Source organism: Hydractinia symbiolongicarpus, chromosome 8, assembly GCF_029227915.1.
Source record: "Hydractinia symbiolongicarpus strain clone_291-10 chromosome 8, HSymV2.1, whole genome shotgun sequence".
Taxonomy (NCBI): Eukaryota; Metazoa; Cnidaria; class Hydrozoa; order Anthoathecata; family Hydractiniidae; genus Hydractinia; species Hydractinia symbiolongicarpus.
Window position 1 is genome coordinate 13764562 of NC_079882.1, and position 20602 is coordinate 13785163.

At 33.1% G+C, this 20602-nt stretch overlaps 2 protein-coding genes across 2 annotated transcripts in view; both read left to right on the forward strand.

The window, feature by feature from the left end:
• The first annotated feature begins 204 nt into the window (after nt 1-204).
• LOC130655589 (uncharacterized) lies at nt 205-4717 on the forward strand. Its single transcript, XM_057458354.1, has 4 exons — nt 205-904; nt 999-1111; nt 1196-3233; nt 3695-4717. Exons 3-4 carry the CDS (start codon nt 3027-3029, stop codon nt 4217-4219), a joined length of 732 nt encoding a protein of 243 aa, XP_057314337.1. The 5' UTR covers nt 205-904; nt 999-1111; nt 1196-3026; the 3' UTR covers nt 4220-4717.
• Nucleotides 4718-6455: 1738 nt separating this feature from the next.
• The window catches only part of LOC130655588 (myotubularin-related protein 6-like), a 33845-nt gene continuing 19698 nt past the window's right edge, over nt 6456-20602 (forward strand). Inside the window, exons 1-3 of the mRNA XM_057458353.1 lie at nt 6456-6679; nt 17091-17207; nt 17683-17845. Of these exons, the coding sequence (XP_057314336.1) occupies nt 6647-6679; nt 17091-17207; nt 17683-17845 (313 nt within the window). The 5' untranslated portion in view covers nt 6456-6646. The remainder of the gene's footprint in view (nt 6680-17090; nt 17208-17682; nt 17846-20602) is intronic.

Genomic DNA, 20602 nt, shown 5'->3' on the forward strand with positions numbered 1-20602 from the left:
CTCAATCAAAAAAGGTCATCGAGTAAGGGACTTCCCCTACTCGATTGCTCATGCGCTAGATTCGTCGGTTGTTGTGTGATCTGCGCATGCGCTAAAATTTTTGATGACATCATCTAAATTTTATGTGCTGGTTACATGAGGTTTGGGATTTTTGGAGAGGAGTGTCGGGGGAGCGTTTTTAGCGGGGTTTGAGGGGGTAAAAGTTTGAAAAATTTGCAAAGTGAAAACACGAGGCCAAAATTTCACGCAGATAAGATTGCAAAGTGAAAACACGAGGCCAAAATTGGTACAGGTTGGAGCAGGATCGTATCATGATATCGCGGTGAATGAACAGAAACAACACTGTACATAACATAACGAGTTATCATAATGGCAACTTGGCTATAAGGTTGGCGTTACTTGTATAAAAGCCATGAGGGTTCTAGGGTGGTTAAAAAGTGACAGTTTCTGGGCTCCTAACATGATAATAAAGTATAGCATGAAACAAACCGACCTGGCTACATGCAATATCTGTGCTAAAGAAGTATCCGAAGGTGTTTGCTCGAGTCATTTGATGCGTTGCCATTATAGTAATTGAAGCCAAAAGATGGAGTTAATGATATTACTAGGTTGCAGTGTGATAGATGCTTCTTGAAAACGTGGAGCTAGCTAGCTTACTATATTGAAATCTTTCGTTGTTTTTTGAAGACAATGTTTTCAGCTTAGGTCAGAGGCCAATGTGATGTGATATTCTTAATTTATTCTCGGGCGAAAAAGTGACGTGACAATTACGTACCATCTTGAAGCGGGGGCGAACAAAACATAGGTAGTCACAGTTGTGGAGTTTACAAAATGTCGTATGAATATCAAGAAAATTTACCAAAAGAAGCTTCTGAACGTTATAAAGACAAGCTAACAATCATAGGTAATGGATTACAGAAGATGCTTGGGGGACAAAAAGCTCTTTCAGTTAAAAAAGTTCTAGCTAGCTAAAGCTACATTTCTTACTTTTGTTTCAGGGTTAAGAAAATGTCCTTACAAGTGTGCTGCCAATGATTGGAAAGACGATCCAACTGAATGGCCTCCTTTGTCGCGTATCACCATGTCTATCATTTTCTGATAAAGAGTCCACGTGAGTTTAGTGTAGTAATTTAAAATGTTATTGCTAGCTACATAAAATCAGAAATATTATATAAAAATAATGTTTACTTTTTAGGTATATACTCGAGTGAAGCCATGGGGAATTATAAAGCCTAACCCTAACCCTAACAGAAGCTAGGCTCATTGGCCCAGTTAATTGAGACAATACCCCATGTGGGTAAACAAAACATCATGCACCAATTTTGAAGCTCAATATAGTGTTTTTATATTTTAGTTCACCCAACCAGCTAGCAACCCAACTGGAAACTGCAATTAACATGAGCTAAACTGTGTTTAGTTCCATTAGGATGGGACAGGCCCAACTATTGACAAACAATTCCCATGCTTTTAAAAGACTGTGTCATAGGATGGGGCAGGCCCAACTATTGACAAAGGACACTTGTGTTTTCAAAAATACTAGTAAAAATGGGACAGATCCAACTATTGATACTTTTTAGAAACAGCCACAACATGGGTCAGTTTGAAGACTCCCAGACTAAATTTGAGCCTTGTAACATGGGAAACACACTTTTAAATTTAAAAAAAATTGAAGACAGCTCTGGCCCAATTGTGGACAAATGCAGTGTCTATAGGAGAGGACAAAAGAAACAAAAAATATATGGAGGAAAATAAATCATGAATTCTCTAAATCTAATCTATTACAAATATAGCTAAAGTAATGAGCAATACAAATACAATGTCATAATTTATTTCCTTAAAAATTGAACAAACACAGACATAAATTCACAAATATTAGTAGCACAGTCGGAGTACGACTCATTTCCAAGTGGTTGTGGTTTTGATCCCCACGTAATGCTGTTGTCCAGTTGAGCAAGAATTTCAAAAAAAATTTCTGTAGCTCAAATGGGAGCCTAAGGACTCTGCTCGAAAGTGGTGATACTGATCACAGAAAATATAAATTAACTTTTATAATATTTCTTGAAATCATAGTCATAGTCTTTCTGTTTCTTGAATATATAACAAAATATTTCAATCATGGATGCCCCTCTTCTATTTAAATCACATTTCTATATAAATCACAATTAACAATTGAACTTGAATTTCAATCTTTGATTCAAATCAAAAATCAAAAATTGAACTTGAAATTCAATTTTTGATTTAAACGAAATCGATTTCATTTTCAAATTTAAAATTCTATCAAAAATCAAAAATTTGGAAATTGATAATACATTTTGGGATATTTAGCACCAAATGACCCAAAGTAAGCCTTGGGATTGTAGAGAAAAAACGTTTGCGAAAGAGAGCGTACTTTTTTGCTAAAAGATGGATTTCCTTTTTCGTTTTTTGATTTGAAAACGAAGTATAACAAATCCGTGACCTGAAAGGGACATTTAATTTTCATTTTAAAATAAAAACTAATTTCAATTTTTTTATCAATTTTTCTTTTTTAATTCAATACAAAAGAAAATTTAAACTCAATTTTCGTTTTTCGTTTTCAAATCAAAAAACAAAAAAGGAACTTCATATTTTGGCAAAAAAGTACGCTCTCCTTCGAAGACGTTTTTCTTCTACGAACCCAAGGATTACTTTGGGTCATTTGGTGCTAAAAATCCCAAAATGTAATATCAATTTCTAAATTTCTGATTTTTAAGAGAATTTTAAATTTGAAAATTAAATCAAATTTCGTTTAAATCAAAAATTGAATTTTAAGTTCAATTTTTGATTTTTAATTTGAATCAAAAATTGAAATTCAAGTTCAATTGTTAATTTTGGTTTAAATAGAAAATTGAAAATTTTTAACTTGTAAATGCCTAAAAGAGTAACAAATCATGTGACAAGTCATGTGATAATTCTGGTCTATCAGATCAATTGACGTGAAGTGTAAAGAGTTGTATAACATTCGTAGGATTCAGTTAAATGTTGTTTGTCTTACCACAGAAACAGACATGAATAAAATTTTTACTGAAGAAATTCTTTCTTTTTTTTCTCAAAAAAAAACTTATGAAGAGATAAGCAATATCTTGCAGTCGCGATATCCAGGAGAAAGAGGTTATTCCGTAAAGTCAATAAAACGGTATTGTAAAGAAAATGGATTGTCGCCAAGGGTTTCACAAGCCCATTTAGAACAGATAGTAGCAACAGCAGTTCAAGAAGTATGTATAAGACATTATTACATTTACTTCAGTTATTTTTTAATAATTCGGCATTTCGTTAGAAAAATATGTTTTTCTAAGATTTTTTCATTTTTACATTTCTCTACATGACACATTTATATTGCAGCTTTTCTTATCGATTTTCCTCCTCGTCTTCTAAGATATGAGTAAAGTAGAGAAAACAGCTGTAAATTTTGTTGCGTGCTTCCTTGAGGAAAATATTTTTTAAAGAAAGCGCCACAAATTTTGTTTCCTGAACTGGCTTGTTTTACTGGAGTATAATAAAAATACCAGAAACAAAAGTTAAAACTTTTTTTCTTAATTAATACTTTTTTCTCTTGCTGAAATATATTTTCTTGAAAAAAAAATATAATTTTCATTTCTTTGAATAAAACAGCGTCTTTATAAATGAACTCTGTTATTCACTATTTTATGACATTGACCAAATTTATTTATTTAAGGTTGGTCCAACGTATGGGAGGAAAATGATGACCGGGTATATTGCTAATAGAGACAATATACGTGTTAGCCATAATAGAGTTGGACGAGCTTTAGCAAAAGCTGCACCCCAAAACCACCAGAGAAGACGCACTGACACCGCACGAATGGTTAACCCAATACCTTATCGGGCCGATTACTTTAGTCATAAAATTCACTATGATCAAAATGAAAAGCTTGTTATGTATGGGGCTACACATGTCATTGCCATTGATGGTCATTCTCGCTTCATTGTCGGCTACTCCACCATGCCAATAAAAAACAACGCTCTTATTGAACCTTTAAAAGAAACATTCAAGTGTGTTGTGTGTCAAGACATAAGTGCTTCACCAATAGCAATTTCAATGTGTTGCAAGCAAGTACTTGGATGCTCCACGTGTGTGGATCAATGGACGGAATTACGATGCCCCCATTGCCGTAACGAGTTTTACGAGACCGTTACGGTCAATGTTTTTGAAAATATCTTAGCAATTTTAAACAATTTGTAATTTTTTTATATGTGCATTTAACTTTTTTTTCTAAAAAAAATGTTTCTTATCCTTACTATCCTTACTAGTAAAATTATTTAAGTTCTTGAAACTGGTGAATAGAAGCTATTCTTATACAAGTGTTCGTTTATTGTCAAATGTCTATGTCACATCTATAACTTTGGAAATAAATTGTTTTCTGCTTCACATTTTTTTTCATGAATTATAAAGGAAGCTCGAACATAATTGTTTTTAGAGAGAAGAAAGATATTTTTTATTAAAAGTAAAACATTGTTATATATTCTAGATTTTCCTTTTTTAGTTATTTTTTCTTTGAACTGAAGAAAAAAGAAACATTAATAATTTAACACTATTTCCGTCTACATTCATTTGTTCTGATTTTCTGATGTTCTGATCATATTTAGATTTCCTGATTTCTAAATTCAAACCTTAAAGTTTACCTTCCGTGACAAAAAAGGTTTACCTAAAATGACTTAAATTATTGTAACAATTAAGAAAAACAAATATTTGTTTTAGCTAAAAATTAAAACTTTGCGGCATAAGTTCTCTGTAAGTTGTAAAAATGAGTTGTGAAAACCTATCTACAATTTTATGGAGTATCGGTTCCACGCTGAGCGATGTTAGTATTTTATAGGAGTTAGAAGTAGAGCTATTCAGAGAGCAACAAAATTTTTTATGACCTTCTTCACTGAAAACGTAGCCTAATTTATTCTTTCAACCACAAGTCTGACGTATTGAAAAATTTTCAATATATTAAATTTCGGAACAGCTTTCGGCATAATATTCAAAGCGTGCAAAGTTTTTTTCTTTCTACTTTACATTCTACCTCACATAAAATAAATAGAAGCACGTATTGAATCGATTCTCAAAAACGCTTTTAAAAATAAAAATCATCATTCCTAAAATATAAATTGTTCTTAACAAAATTTGTGTTATGTATCCATTGCGAGAAGTACTGTGACGCTTTAAGTTCGCTATACGAAACTTTTCTTTTCACTGACCGGGAATCTGCTGTAAGATTCTCTTTTAAACATATTGTCAAAACATCGACTACTTAATCAATTCACTAAATATGCCTTTTCGTTTCGATCCAACCTAAACAATGATGCGGCGTTTCAAGCGCAATATTTTCATAAGATTGTTTTAAGGAATCTTCCTAAGTCCAAATCGATGACATATAAATCTGCAGCTTGATTCCGTAATTGAAATGTTTGAAGATTTTCTCGCACAGTTGATAAATTATTATGCAGTATTTCAAAATCTTCTCGGAAAAAGTTTAAAAACTGGCCCACGGTTTAAGCTAGGTTTAAGGACCCTTCTCCCCATTGTAAGTAGACGTAATATGTTGCGTCAATCCTTGTCCGCTAATAATAATAATAATAATAATAAAAAAAAGTGATTATTCTTCAGAAAAAAAATAAAATCGAATTTCCTTTTTTAATTTAATTTAAAAATCAAAGTTGATTTTCAATTTTTGATTTTGATTTAACTCAAAAATCAAAAATTTAATTTAATTTTCAAATTTCTATTTAAACCAAAATCAAAAATTGAACTTGAATTTCAATTCTTGATTTAAACGAAATTTGATTAAATTTTCAAATTTGAAATTCTATTAAAAATCAAAAATTTGGAAATTGATATTACATTTTGGGATTTTTAGCACCAAATGACCCAAAGTAATCCTTGGGTTTGTAGATGAAAAACGTCTGCGAAGGAGAGGGTACTTTTTTGCCAAAATATGAAGTTCCTTTTTTGTTTTTTGATTTGAAAACGGAAAACGAAAATTGAGTTTAAATTTTCTTTTTGTATTGAATTAAAAAAGAAAAATTGATAAAAAAATTGAAATTTGTTTTTATTTTAAAATGAAAATTAAATGTCCCTTTTAGGTCACGAATTAAATGCCGAAGTATTTTATATAAGAGTTAATTTTAAACCACGGAATGGCATTTTGGATAAAGCATCTTCCCAATTGACAGGGCAGCATGTGAAAAGATGGGCCACCGTGTGCAAAGATGGTCCGTCCCGTCTTAAGACAGGCCGTGTTTTAAGTTGAGTCAGAATAGGGATAAGGTGAAGTGGCGCAGGAAGCTTAATTTAGCCCAGTAAAATCGGGTTTCCACAAAAAATCCCGTGTACTTTTGGCTACTGTTATTTATTGCTAACCGTTTTCGCAATCCGGGCAGAACAGCGCGACCAACAAAGATTGCGAAGATGATTAAAATTTTCGATCTCCTAAATATTCTCTCCAAGTTAAGCTATTAAAAATCTCCTAATTTAGCTACTAGCTTATTTAGGAGAAATAGTCTAATTTGCAGTTGTCCCTAACTGAGTAATGGTGTCATTTTCTGTCAATGTCATTTCTATTTCATCATATATTTTTAAGGAAATGTATATAATAATAGCTAGCTAACGAATAATTGCATCCTGATGTCTCCACTTGATTATATTCGTACACCAAAGGTAAGTTCTGATAATTTTTTTTTAATTCTGGTAACCATTTACTTTTTAAGGGTTCTTTAGGGTATGTGATTGAATCTTTGCTTCCTAAATCACATTAGATAAAGGACAAACTGTATTCCTGAGGTAAACTCCCTTTCCTGGGAAAACTACACCTGTGCTGTGGAATTGCGATACAATATCAAAAATTTGCCTGTGCAATTTTTATTTTTAAAAAGGGTTCAAACATTCTACATGGCTTAAAGTTTACCATGATTTTAATTTTTATTTAAGAAATTTGTTACTTTTCTCTTTAAACTGGATGTACGAGGGTGCCGATAAGCCGCATACGCCGTAAAAAGTGCGGGCGTTCTCGGGAGAGCTCGACGTTTTAAGAAAAATTCAAGTATTCGCCCGCAAAAACCTGCATAGGCCCTAACTCGTACCCGTAGTTTAATACTCATGTATAGTTACTCGCGATCGGTACTGTATGTACAACAAGAGATGTACATTCTTTATATGTTTGTTTTCAAGAGATTTTCAACTTGTGTATGACTTATTTGAATGGTTACTTCCCTGAAACGGTGAATATGGAACCTGGCTGGACTGCAACATACTTGAGTAGTTTTGATGTTGAGGTGGTTGAATAGGTGGGATTGGGGTGCTTTGAGAATACATAGGAAAAGTAAATCCGGCATTGTTTCTCCTCTGATGTTCAGAATCAAAGAAGATATCCATTATTCTTTTCTTCAACATATACCGTAAATGATCGATTAAGCCCCCGGGGCTTATTTGTCAAAATGGGTTTTTGGGGGAGGGGACTTATTCAGGGGGGGGGTAAAAGGAAGGGGGGCTTATAAAATTATGCAAAAATCTAGTGTGCTAAAAACAATGATTTTAATAAACACAACATATCTTTCTAAAAGTATAATAATAAAAACAAAGACTAATCGATCTTAATATATATAATGGTTAAAAAGAGAAAAAGGGAGGTCGGGCTTATTGTTCCAGCAAAGTATCTATCAGCTACAGTTCTGCCAAATAACTGCGCTCTATCACGAAGATCAATTTGGCGCTGTGTTGATCGGTTTTCTGTTTCACGTGCTGATGCAGGCGGCGAGGATAATGAAGTTGCAAGAGCTTTCCACATTTACAGTTTTGCATTTTGTTCTGCACTGATTCTGTCTGATTTTGATTCCTGCAGTGCAATGCAACAAAATCGCATTGCATGCGGATAAAAAAATCGCATTGTCTCCCCAAAGCTTTAGAGTCTCTGGCATTCAGCCAGGGTCTGAGACCAAGTTCTTCCGCAATGGATGCAAAAGCTTTGCAACAAGGATACCAGTCAGTTTCTTTTTAGAAATATCTTTTTTTAGTGTATGTAATGTTAGATTTCTGTGAGAAATGCGAGTTTTTTTATGCTTTAGTTACCCTCTATAAAAACAGAAATGTGAATTGATTTTCTCCTTATTTAAAAAAAATATTTATTATACATATAGTTAAAAAAATAATATGGTCAAATGCATAAATAATTATTAATGTTTATTTAATTTAATCAGAGGTAGAAAAAACTGTATTTAATTAAACATCAATGATAGGAACTGCAAAGGCAGGCCTTTTCAGGAAAATTTTAATACGTGTGTGCCAAAAAGCACGCCTCAAGTATTTTAGGTGTGTTTTTGGGTGTGCTGCACTGGTTAACTTCTTATAAAATTTGTCATTTTGCAGGTGCTATCAATAGCACCCCTAAGCCATTTTGCGTGTGTGTGGAGGTGTGCGCGTGCTATTGCACGCCTCTTCTGAAAAGGCCTGCAAAAGAGAGCAAATATAACTTTGTTACAGTGAAATTTAGCAATTCTCTAACTCTCCCCTTGGCAACGACCTAACTACCCAACTCCATGATGCGAAATTTACCTGGCAGTCTTCTTTGACGTGTATAACAGTCTCGAAATGTGGTTGAATAAAGTTTAAAATTGTTTATTAAAGTAGCAAACACTGCTTTCTCTGGTAGAATGTTCCATTCATTAATAACCCAAGGAATAAATGAAATTTTTCTTTTATTCAGCCTGCTATGAGGCTTCCATATCTTTTTTGAGTTTCCCCTTGTCAGTGGATTCTCACACAGTTCAAAAAAGTCATTCGGGTTCAAATTTTCATACCCATTCATTATTTTAAATACCTCTATGAGGTCAGCTCTTAATCTCCTCATTCCCATCATCATCATCATCATCATTCTCGGCTTAACGTCCGTTTTCCATGCTAGCATGGGTTGGACGGGGTATATTAATGACCCTCTTCCAATCTGATCTAGACTGTGTTAGATCTAAACTCAACTTCCTCTCTATCAAGTCTGTCCTTATAACCTCCTGCCAAGTCTTTCTCGGTCTGCCTCTGGGCTTTGCCCCAGGAACTATCAAGTCTCTACACTTTCTTACCCAATTATCCTCCTCCATTCTTTCCAAAAACAGAAAAGTGACAATCCTATTACCTATCAAAAACTTTATCACTATAATACGACTATTAACACGCATAACATCTATTACTTTTTCTACCCACTTCTCTGCAACGAATATGCCAACTCCTCCATATCCATCACTATTACCAATCCAAAAAAGCTTATACCTTGCCCTCCTACCTTTCATAAATCTCACTGAAGCTCCTCTCCACCTAACTTCCTAAACACAACACATATCAACAGATCTACGTTCTAACATTTCAACTACTTCACCTGCTCTACCTCTCAGAGTACCAACATTTACACTAGCCATCCTCAACCTAGTGTTATCTACCTTGTGATGAGATAGCTGGGTAACGGTCTGACGATGCTCACATCTGACATCTGTCCTACCGTGCGCGACAGCTTCACTCCTTAGAGTTCCAGCCCCGTTTACGCAGTTTGTCTGATCAACTATTCTTACGGCCATTAATAAAGAGTTTTGGCAGTGTTTTACAGCTGGATGCCCTTCCTACTGGGTGTTTTTTAAAGTGACACCATCACTATGTGGCATTTCATGGGACTTCCACAATCGCATCTTTAAACTAAGGTATGGTGGAGGACGTTCAACTCCTCTCTTGTCTCTTAAGGAGACCCTTCACCACAACCAGGTGAAGGGTCACAAAAAAATAACAAACAACCATTGTAGCTTGGTGAATCTGGCGAAACCAACTGAACATAAATTAATAATTCAAAATAATTTATTTGTAAAAATAATAGGTTTTGTACCTTTTATACGGTTCAACAGGGTACTTCTGTTATCAACACTCTAATACTAATAATTCACGTACTGCTACACTAGACTGGTACCCTTTCGTGCTTCACTAGTCTCGATAGTAAAAACGGCGACAAAAAAAGAAGCCCATTTTAAAGTTCCACCGGCTAAAGCTGTAGAACAATAAAACAAGATGCATCTCGCTATTAAAAATGCACAACTAAGAAACAAACAATGCAACCCAATTCTACAATTTCTGCTAACAAAAGCTTGGCTTATCATTCATGGTTGAAAGTCGCGCAATTAAAACGTTTATGGTCTTAAACAGCATTTAGGTGACAGAAAATCAAAATTTTGATGTCACCATCATGTTCAGCATACTGTTTTTGTTAACTGTGCCAAATTTTGTCGAAAATAAAGTAGTTTCAATTTTAGGACCAATTTTGGCCTAAAATGACATTTGGGTGACAAAAAATCAAAATTTTGATGTCGCCATCATGTTCAGCATACTTTTTTGTTAACTGTGCCAAATTTTGTTGAAAACAAATACCAATTTTGTCCTGAAACGTACCGGCGTAATTGAGCATAACTATTCCAATACAAAACGAGAAACAAAAGAATTAAAAACGTTTCAATCAAACTTGCAAAACGAAGTTATTCTCAATTAAATTTAGATTCGTCAAACATTTGTATTTCCTTTTTAAAATATCAAATATACTGAATTTTTTGATTTTTTTTAACTAGCTACTTTCATAGCATGACTAAAAATTATGACAGTGATATTGATTGGATATGCAACACATCCAGCTCTGACGACGAGTCTAATTCTTGCAAAGTATATTGATTTATTTTTTTCGCTCATTTTAAAACTCCTAAATTTCTAATGTAGTTATAATTATATTTGCTTATTTCTTTATAGATAAAATAAGAGTTAAGGAAAACCAAGCATACACAATAAATATCCGAAGATAATTACTTGTGTCAAGGCGTTTATAGAACAAGGTTCAGCTGAAGCTCACTTATGTCGCAGAGAGAGTGTTATGTGCACAAATGGTATAACTAAATGTCGCCATACCATTCACAGATTATTGCTTTTGGGCACGAAAAAATACAGGGAGTAAAAACTGTAAATGTCTGATAGACACATGTGTTTCCCCAAAAAGTAATACAAAAAAACACAGGACAACTTTTATTTTATTTGTGCTGAAGCTCGAGTAGTCAACGAAATGGGATATCTTTGCAAAGAAAACACATTTATGTTGTCAGTGAAAAATAAAATAAAGTTGATGTGGGTATTCCAGCAAACAGCAGACGTACAAATATGCACTCTTCATTTGGTAAACGAAGCACTGAATTTTAATGATCATGATTTTCCTCATCCAAACTCAACAGTTGTGCCTGCTGGTTAACAAATACTCAAGGTCCAATACATCAGATTCATTCTCTTTTTTCTCCAAAGAAAATTACTATTCAATGCAAGCGTTCTTTATCCGAAGGATCAAACCTTAACAAGCAGGTTTGTGAAAATATCCAAAGACAGATTAAATCGTTCGATTATAAGCTGGTCACGTTCTGCAAAAATTCCAGTTCAGTTGTATCCTTTGCATGTTATAGAAAGCACTAACGTGATACATGTTAAACATATGATCAATTTAATTAAAGATGAACGAAAAACCAAAGAAATCATTATTGTTGTGGTGATTGCTGACGGAGACCCTGACTTGTCAGTTAAGGACACTACTAACTTTATGTCTATGGGTTTGCTGTGGAGAAATCTTGAGCTTGACGCGTTTGTCGTACAATCATACAATTAAATTAAATTTTGAGTGATCAGTGATCAGATTTAATTCTATTGGGAGATGTTGGTCTTACCTCACTAACAGAATCTCAACAGTAACTTTGCCAGACAATATTGATGGAGTGACACCACATCAAAATGACGTTGATGAGTGGATGAATGTTTAAGACAGGGCTGTTGATTTATGTGCTCGATTTTGGCATAATTAGATCTATTGTGGATTCTCCATAGGTGTGGAAATATTTAAATGCAAAAATCCACTGGTGTCACATCTAAAAAGTGCTCATACTATGCTAAAAGATTTTTTGAATGCGTCCAAGAAGAATTTGAATGAAATCCCGGGTTATTCAGAACTCGTGAAAATTTGTACCTTTTTGGTTAGACAAGCAAATCGTGAAGCATATCAGTTAGAATTTGTAAGATGAGCCTACAAATCATGCAACCATTGCTCCAATCTGCCAAATCGTGATAATCAATTCTTTAAGCTTATACAGGATTTCAGAGGTAGCTGTCTGATTTCTGAACATAGTGATTTTTATGAAGGACATTACAAAACTTTTATTGAATTAATGCAGAGTCGTTTTTTGTGGTAAAAGTTACAAAAAGAAGCTCTTAAACGAAACAAGCGTTGGTTTATGCAAAAACGGATGTTTGTACATTCTTTTGGGAAAAGCAAATAAAAAAAGACATTTCAAGCTTATGAAGCTGTACTTACTACAATCTATTATTAAACTTATTACAATTTTTTAAAACGTTTATTAATTGTATGATTTTTAATTGCATGAATAAATTATGATCTTTATAAGCTTTGTTTTTTTTAGTTTTCAAATGGTGAAAAATGTAATGGTTCACGTTTTTAAAAGAATGTAAACAAGCTTCTGCCAAATATCACAAAACTTTATAAGAACATTTTTCTTTTAAAATAACTATGAACATAACTATGAACACATAACTATGAAAATTTTATCTAAAGGCCCTTTAAGAATAATAATTTTATTTGCGTTTAAATACAATATGAGTTATTCAGTGAATTATTCCTCATCTGTTAAGTTTGTTACGCCACAGCTGCATTCATTCTTCCACATTCTATTCAAAAGTGACACTTTACAGCGGGTTACTATGAGGATTTGGGAGACTAATAATGAATTTAATAGCATTGATATATCTAATAATCACATATTTTGTATACGAGGTTGTGGAAACTTATTCATTACATTATAGTATAGGACAGTAATGAAAATAGTATTAGTATAGGCTATCCTATTAACGTTGTTTTACATTTAAGAAAAAAATCTGGGTAAATAGAAAATGTATTGGGTTAACTTGCTACCTTCTTATAATCATTCATCAGTGGGAAGAAGTGTAGAAACATTTTGCTAGTGGTCGATTACAGAAGTTTGAAAATGTGCGAAGGGAAATATGTTGGGAGTAATGGATATGGGTGGTTAATATACAAGTAAGTTTGCATTGTAAAGTGGTAGAAGGGTGAAGAATGCTTTGGAATGTGTTATTTTGCAGATAGAGAAGACAGTTGAGGGTCAGGATGAGCTAGACAGACATATTTTGTATCCAGATTATTATAAAGGGTGGAACATTTTCCACTCTTTTGTATGAAAATGTTTGTGAGGGACTCTTGTATGGCCTTATTTGTAGGACCAACATGTTGTTGAAAGACTATATTGGTTTATGTGTGTTGGGTATTGGGTTTTGGGGTCATGGTAAAGATATAGTGGTTTTGTGTGGGTGACGTTATTGCTAATGAAAGATTGGACAAGAGAAGTCAACTGTTGCTCGATTTCAGTATTAGTGGTTGGCATAGATTGCATTCTTTGTGGTTGTTGACCCAGGTTTTCAGTGATGGGTTGCTAGCTCTAGTGGAAGATCTATATAAATTTCCTGTGACCATGACTGTATTTGAGATGAAATAACTCTTGGTAGGTTTTTAATCCAGCAGTAATAATGATTATAATGAGTAGTAGATCTATTGCACTTTTGTTGCCTGTGAACCTTATCACTTTTATAACTGCATTGTATTCAAACAAATCTACTTTTATGTGATTGTTCTTTTCAAACCTTGTTATGTCCTCTATGGTTACAGAGAATTGTATGCCGTGGAAGATTAGTTCTTTAGTGTGTTCCATATATTCTCATTGCCTTTAGAGGTTTCTTTCTGATGAATGCAATGTTGATAGTAGATAATAGATAGTATATTGGGTCTTAGACGGGGTTTGGCGCGGTTTTTATGTGACTTCGGCTTGATTTTGTTGTGGCTTTAGTTTTGCTTTACCGTTTGAGTATCAGAGCTTTAGCATGGTTTTTATGTGGGTCTAGCGTGACTGTTCCTTCACTTTCACATGATTTAACTTGGTTTTAGTGTGGCTTTAAGGCTTTAATTCTGTATAAAGTGTGCTACAAGCGAAAGTGTGCTACAAGCAGTAGATGATTTGCACATCATTCGCCCTTCTATTTCTAGTACATCAACTCTGAGACTATTAACTTTGATACTAACCTAACAGATTGCTTTAGCTAGGATATCAGGAAGTAGTATTAGATTTTAGGCATTGAATTTACAAAAATGCATCAATAAGATAAGATAAGATTCGTTTTTTTATTTAGTTTACATATTAAAATTACAAAGCACCTTGCAAAAGAATCTCATTTTCTCAAGTGTTATTTTTCAATGTATTTTTTCTTGTCCCAACTCTCAAAATAGTTAATTATGTCTACCATGATTTCTCCTAATATTTTTGTACATCCTGGTCACAGTTAGTTCTATTACACTACAATCCACGATTGAGAATTTGTCTGTTATTGGCTTTTTGTTCTTACTGGGCAAACAGCATCACTTGGCAAGTGTCTGCAAAGTTTTACTTTGGTGGGGCTGCAGGCCGAGTAACTAATGTTAAAGTTGTGCTATGCACTTTTCACAATGTCTGCATTATAAAACAATTCACTCCACTACCTGGAAATATATGAAAAAACATGGAATTGGGGCATGCTGACGTCAGCAAATATTAGTATTTGGAGATTGTCGATGTCAACATATAAAGGGTTGTGGAGCGGGAAGAGGTCCCCTATGTTCGCAAGTGAAAAATTTCAAAGCAATTTACAAGTCCTTGTTCTTTATACAATGGGAGTGGAGGTGCAGAGCACGTATGTTCCGTACAAGCTATTAAAAATCGTACATCTATTATAAACGCATTCGTTTTCTCGCAAGTGGTAACAGCATACAACATGTTGCAAGAAACTGTGTATAGAAACATTACCAAGAGGTTTTATCTACATAATTGCTTCTGTCCGTCTTCCATGTTTTTGGTTTAAGATCTATTAAATTTTTTTTCTTTTTAAAAAAAAGTCTTTCATTAAAGTTAATTTGTTTGTTTCACCTCTATATCATATATATTAAACCAAAACGTTCTTATTTGCTTGTGGTTGTGATCAATGTAATCCACCCTCTTTCCAAAGCTGAGTTAGAAGGGCTGAGCAGTTAATGGTTGGGGTTGTGCTATATTTAGGGGCGGAGAGTGGGGCTAAAATTTATGTTTGGATCTAAAACCCCCCTACATACTGGGATAGAACGGAACATCCCAGGTTTTATGACTTATCACTGATTTTTCAGTGAAAAATTCATTTGAAAAATCATAAAATATAGAAAAACATCAATTGATTTATTCTTAGTAGCCATTAAGTCCCACTGCCACAGACCTATTTTGTGAAAATTATTGTTTTCCTTTAAGTTTCTGAAAAAATTATTTCTTTTCTGTTACCTTTTTAGATGTTACGGCATGATGTCAATGCATTAGACTGTGGTCAATGCGTTTAAAAGATTAGTGAAGCCATTGCATTGCACTAGTTTAAGGCCAAATAACTTGGCAATGAGTGGAAATAACTGACATCATCTTTTGTGTGGGTAATTAGGGGCCACCTGGAACCAAAATGGGGCCAATTTCCTAAAGCTGGATCAACCCACCCATTATGGAACAATTCAGATGATGACGTCATTAAAAAACTCTTAAACCCCTATATATCTCTTTAACTGTGAAAAGCACATGATTCTGTGCAATTTCTTGATCAGCACAATAGAGGCGATGAGTAAACAAATATATAAAAAACATTTTTCCATATTTGGACAGGTTATTGCTGACGTCATCGAAACTCAAATTGCGTTTCTTTTCCCTTGTTCTTCTGGTTAAGTGGATTTTTCCACTAGCTTTATCGACTAGCTTCTATAATATTCCAGTCCGATTTTGTGCTGAGGTATGTAAAAAATAGTAAATTTTTAATGCTTCTGGACAGAATGTTACCAATATTTTTTTCTATAGGCAAACAACTTTTCAAGTTTTGAAATTTAGTTATATTAATAATCATTAAAAAATAATAGTGTATACAACAAAAAGAATTTTTGAGAAGCCTTTTTTTAACCTAAGAAAGCGTTTTTTTTACTAAGCTTGTATTACAATCTCCTGGTTTTCCTTTGGGATTTTATCTACGCAAGGATGTTGGCTGAGTTACAATAATGTAGTTTCAACCCTAAAATACACATACAAAATAGGAATTACGATCTTTACGTTACATATGTTGTTATTTTCCTGACCTTTTGATAGTACTAACTTTTTTCTGTTACGCAAGGGTGACAATAAATGCTTTTTAAATGATGCCTAAAGGTTGATTAATTAAAGGAAATAAAATTCCAATTCCTTTTCTTTTTTTGTTTTACCTAATTATTATTTTTGATATTCTCTGTATTTTTTGGAAGGAGACTAATTTGACTAATTCATTGTTATCATGGCGGCAAAACAAATCTGATTATACAAAACCTATTTATACTCCAGGCCTCTTTTCTGTTTTTTGTTTTATTTTTACCACAGATATGTCCACAGAAAAATACGGATTTCAATCTGACAGGGTGACCACTCCTCCTTAAATTCCTTGAATAACCTTAACCTAAAAAAATCTCCTTAAAAGTACTTAAATATACTTAAAAAAATCGAAATTTTAGCTATTCTCCTTATTTTCTCCTTATTTCTTAATTTTTCTGATCGTAACTTTTTTGGAAATGTGTTCATGGATTGTTTATCGCCAGTCACAAGACAAATTTCTCTGTTACCTAAAATCCTATATTTTCTATCTTTCAGGGCATAATTTATGTATATTTGTATAATATGTATAATTTTCTTATCATAGAACATAGTATGTAACATTAAAGATAAAGAACTAAAATTGGTTTTCTCCTTAATTATCCTTATTTTTTTATATTTTTATTCTTGTTCACAGCAAAATATCCTTAAAAATGTCAATTTGTCTCCTCAATTCTCCTTAATATCCTTACTTTTGTTCTCCTTTTATTAGTGGCCACCCTGTCTGATAGCTTATTCAAAATTTTAAGAGGTTTACTATCCATATTTGCAAATTTGTATATTGTCCTTAGGTAGATAATGTGAAACTTGTTGATTCTGCAACAGATGCCAAGGGTGTTACTGGCACACTACACCTAACTGCAACACATGTTATTTTTATTGATCCTCATGGAGCTAAGGAAACCTGGGTAGGTATTACCCCAATTTTCTACATTATTGTGTGATAAAGCCCTTAATTGCAATGAAGTTAACACAGTTTGATTACTTGTGAAAGCTAAGGTACAAGTTGTTGGTTGATAGATGAATATACATAAAGTTTACTAATTTCTTGAATTTATTTAAAAAAAAACAGGTCCAATAATCCATACTGTTTATTTTGGGCATTACCTGATGATATTGACCTTTCTCAACATATAACCCTTGCAAGGTTGAGCAATACTTTTTACATCAGTCAATATTCTCCAACAATGCCCTCATAAACAGTTGGTATAATAAACAGTTGGTATAATAAACAGTTGGTATAGGCTTAGAAATACAATTCCAGCAAATCATGAAAAAACGAACGTGAAGATCCACCCTTCATCTATCCGTCAGATCATATATCATTTCCTGAGTGTATAAAACTTTAACAGCAAGTAAAATACTTCAGATGTTATTCCTTAGATACTACACAGTCACATTGCAGAAGCTGAGAGACTGCCAATTACTGCTCGAGGCTCATCAATTAAAATCAAAACCAAAACCTTTCGAGATGTCACATTTATAATCACAAGAGAAAGAGAGTGTGCTGATGTTTTTGATACTATTATTCAACTTTCAAATCCTGGTATGTTGCTCCCTAAAGAGCACTTTTTTTTGCAATTTTAGATACAGTATTTGCTTTTCATTGTCACTGAAATTTATCTTGTTTATTAAGCATTAATTATTTAGAATTAGAAGTATTAGGCAGCACATCAAACATTTTGGTACAAGCAATTATAATCGGATACCAACTTTTGTGTGCAATTAACGAAATGAGACGCTATGAGACTAGTTTTAAGTACATGTTTTTTTCTGGGCACATTTTTTTAACAGAGCTTGTTAGCTTATCTTTTTCTTTTTTTCTTGTTGTCTTATCTCGTCAAAAATGCACTAATGATCTTTACTTTATACGTCGACACTGGTATTTTACAAAGCATAGAAAAGAAACCTAGTTATAAAGCTTTATATTTTGTGTAATTTTTAGCTCATAAGATGAGCTTTTGGTTTCCAGATTTACCTGTTGTTCGTTTTTTACAGAGCATGGTATGGCCACTAATTGTATATTTGTGCTTTAATCAATAATATTCCATTTCACACCTCACAAACTTTGGGTACTTTGAATCAGGGTAATATTAAATTCATTGCACCATCAAAAGCTCTTGGCTTGTGAGAAATTGTACCGTTTTTCAGTTTTGCAGGATCGCTATACCTAAAGTCTCACAAATAACCTAAAAACTCAACACCCTCCTGAATTCTCCTAAGTAAAATAAAATGTAGACTCTAATTATAATTTCCTCCTAAAATCTCTTGAATGACATACAGTTTTTTTCAAATAGTTATATGTGCATTTTATGTGAGGAAAAATTGAGCATATGTTTATCTTGCAACAGGACTGATAATTTACATAGTTACTTCCATTTGAAATAAACAGCGTCTCTGGTATTTAACAAAGAAAACGCTTGATTAGTAGTAACTCCTTATTTTCTCTTAAAATTTGATCCTGAAAACCCTGTTTTGACACCCAGTTAATGACTTTAAGGTATATGCTTTATGTTTATAGCTATATATTTTTAGCTGTAGCTATATAATATATTTATTTCAATAGCAATTATCAAATCAACAAATTGCTTTTAAGATTGACCAGTAAGCTAGCTGGCTAAGTATAGTTAGATGATATATAGCTGTTTTTCTAGCTGAAAATGAGTACAGTTGGTTAACACTAATAGCAACAGTTTACTAGCTAGTAAATTCTTTATATACATCTCAATTACACAAATTAAATAAATTATTCAAGTGAGATTTCGGGTTGGTTGAATCAGAAATTTTTCTCCTGGTTGGCAAAATATCCTGATTGATGGAAAGAATTTCTTTCAAACAGGGACATGTGTTTTGTTTCGGAAACAAATAGTTTTTATCAGCTCCATGGTCACTTTAAAATGTAAGTGGCAAGAAAATTTATTTTCAGTTCAAATTATACTTGATTCTGAAACTTGCTACTCAAAACAATATACGGTCTGAAGGAGTTTAACAGTGCCTTGTTGCCATGCAAAATGAAAATTAACATGTTCAATGTGACAAAATGATATGTGGCAATTTCTGTTTTTTACGATATGCCAATGTTATAAAATTTATTGATAAAATATTAACTAGTCCGTGTTGTAAGAAGGGTTAAGTACCACACATAATGGGACAATTTTCTGTCAGCGCCAAAAAGTAGGCTAACCATCGGGCTTTCATAAAATGTATGGTAAATACGGTCTACCTAGAGGGTGAGTGCTCCATTATAATGTCGTATTTCTAGTATAAGACTTGCTGACTTTTATAGAAAACTAGTCGTTATTGGCCCGTGGATAAATCCATGGGTTTGCCAATCCTTTATTTACCACATTTTGTGTATCTCACTACTGTGGTAACATTTTGCGTGACTGACGTATACGGGCATTATAACATAGAGAGCACACATCTGCTTTGATTAGCAAAGATTCCACATAAGTACTATAACAGCTTGAAGGTTGAAGCTTATCATATATTTGGGATCACTTTCCTCCACCAAGACAAAAACATTACTTTTTGGACATTTTCAAAACAATATTACAGAAAAAGTAAGAGGGTGTACCTGAAGGGTTTGTGCAGTAGAGCAGTCCCTTGTGGATGTTCTGTCATATTTCTAGTAAAGGCTATGGACTTTTATAGATGATTACCAGTCTGCTTTGGTATTTTTAAAGCAAGAATAAGGTTACCAATCAATACTGTAAGAACCTAGGATGGGGCATATCATATATTTCGGCTCTTTAATCACTGGTTTTCACATAGATAATGAATAATATAAAATAAAATATCCTAATAGGAGAATTTTTCTGGTACAGAATTAATTGCTGTTTTTGTCTGCATGGGAATAGTGAACAAACATGTAGTCGACAAAAATCAGCAATGAACAGTTTTGTTAGATATTATAGTGCTAAGTCATAGCCAATTGAAATACAGTTTAATTAACTGGTGAAATGACTAATGGTGAAGCACCTTTATAAAAGAAAAACGTAGTTAAATTCCTGTATTTTTAAGGAAGCTTTTGAAATTGTAAGTAAATATATGACCTGTACATTCAAAATTGAATTACGCTATTACACACACGCAGCCAATTTTTTCGGCATGTTTTTCGAGAAAAATTTACAAAAAAAAAAAAAATATGAGCCACTCATGTCGAAACAATAACTTCCTTGAAAAGGCTTGATAAATCAAGTCCTTTTATGTTTTTTGACCACGATTGTACTTTAGCACAGTTTCTGTGAAATTTTAAAAAATATTTTAACTAAAAATTACTATTTTTAGTTAAAGTTTAAGT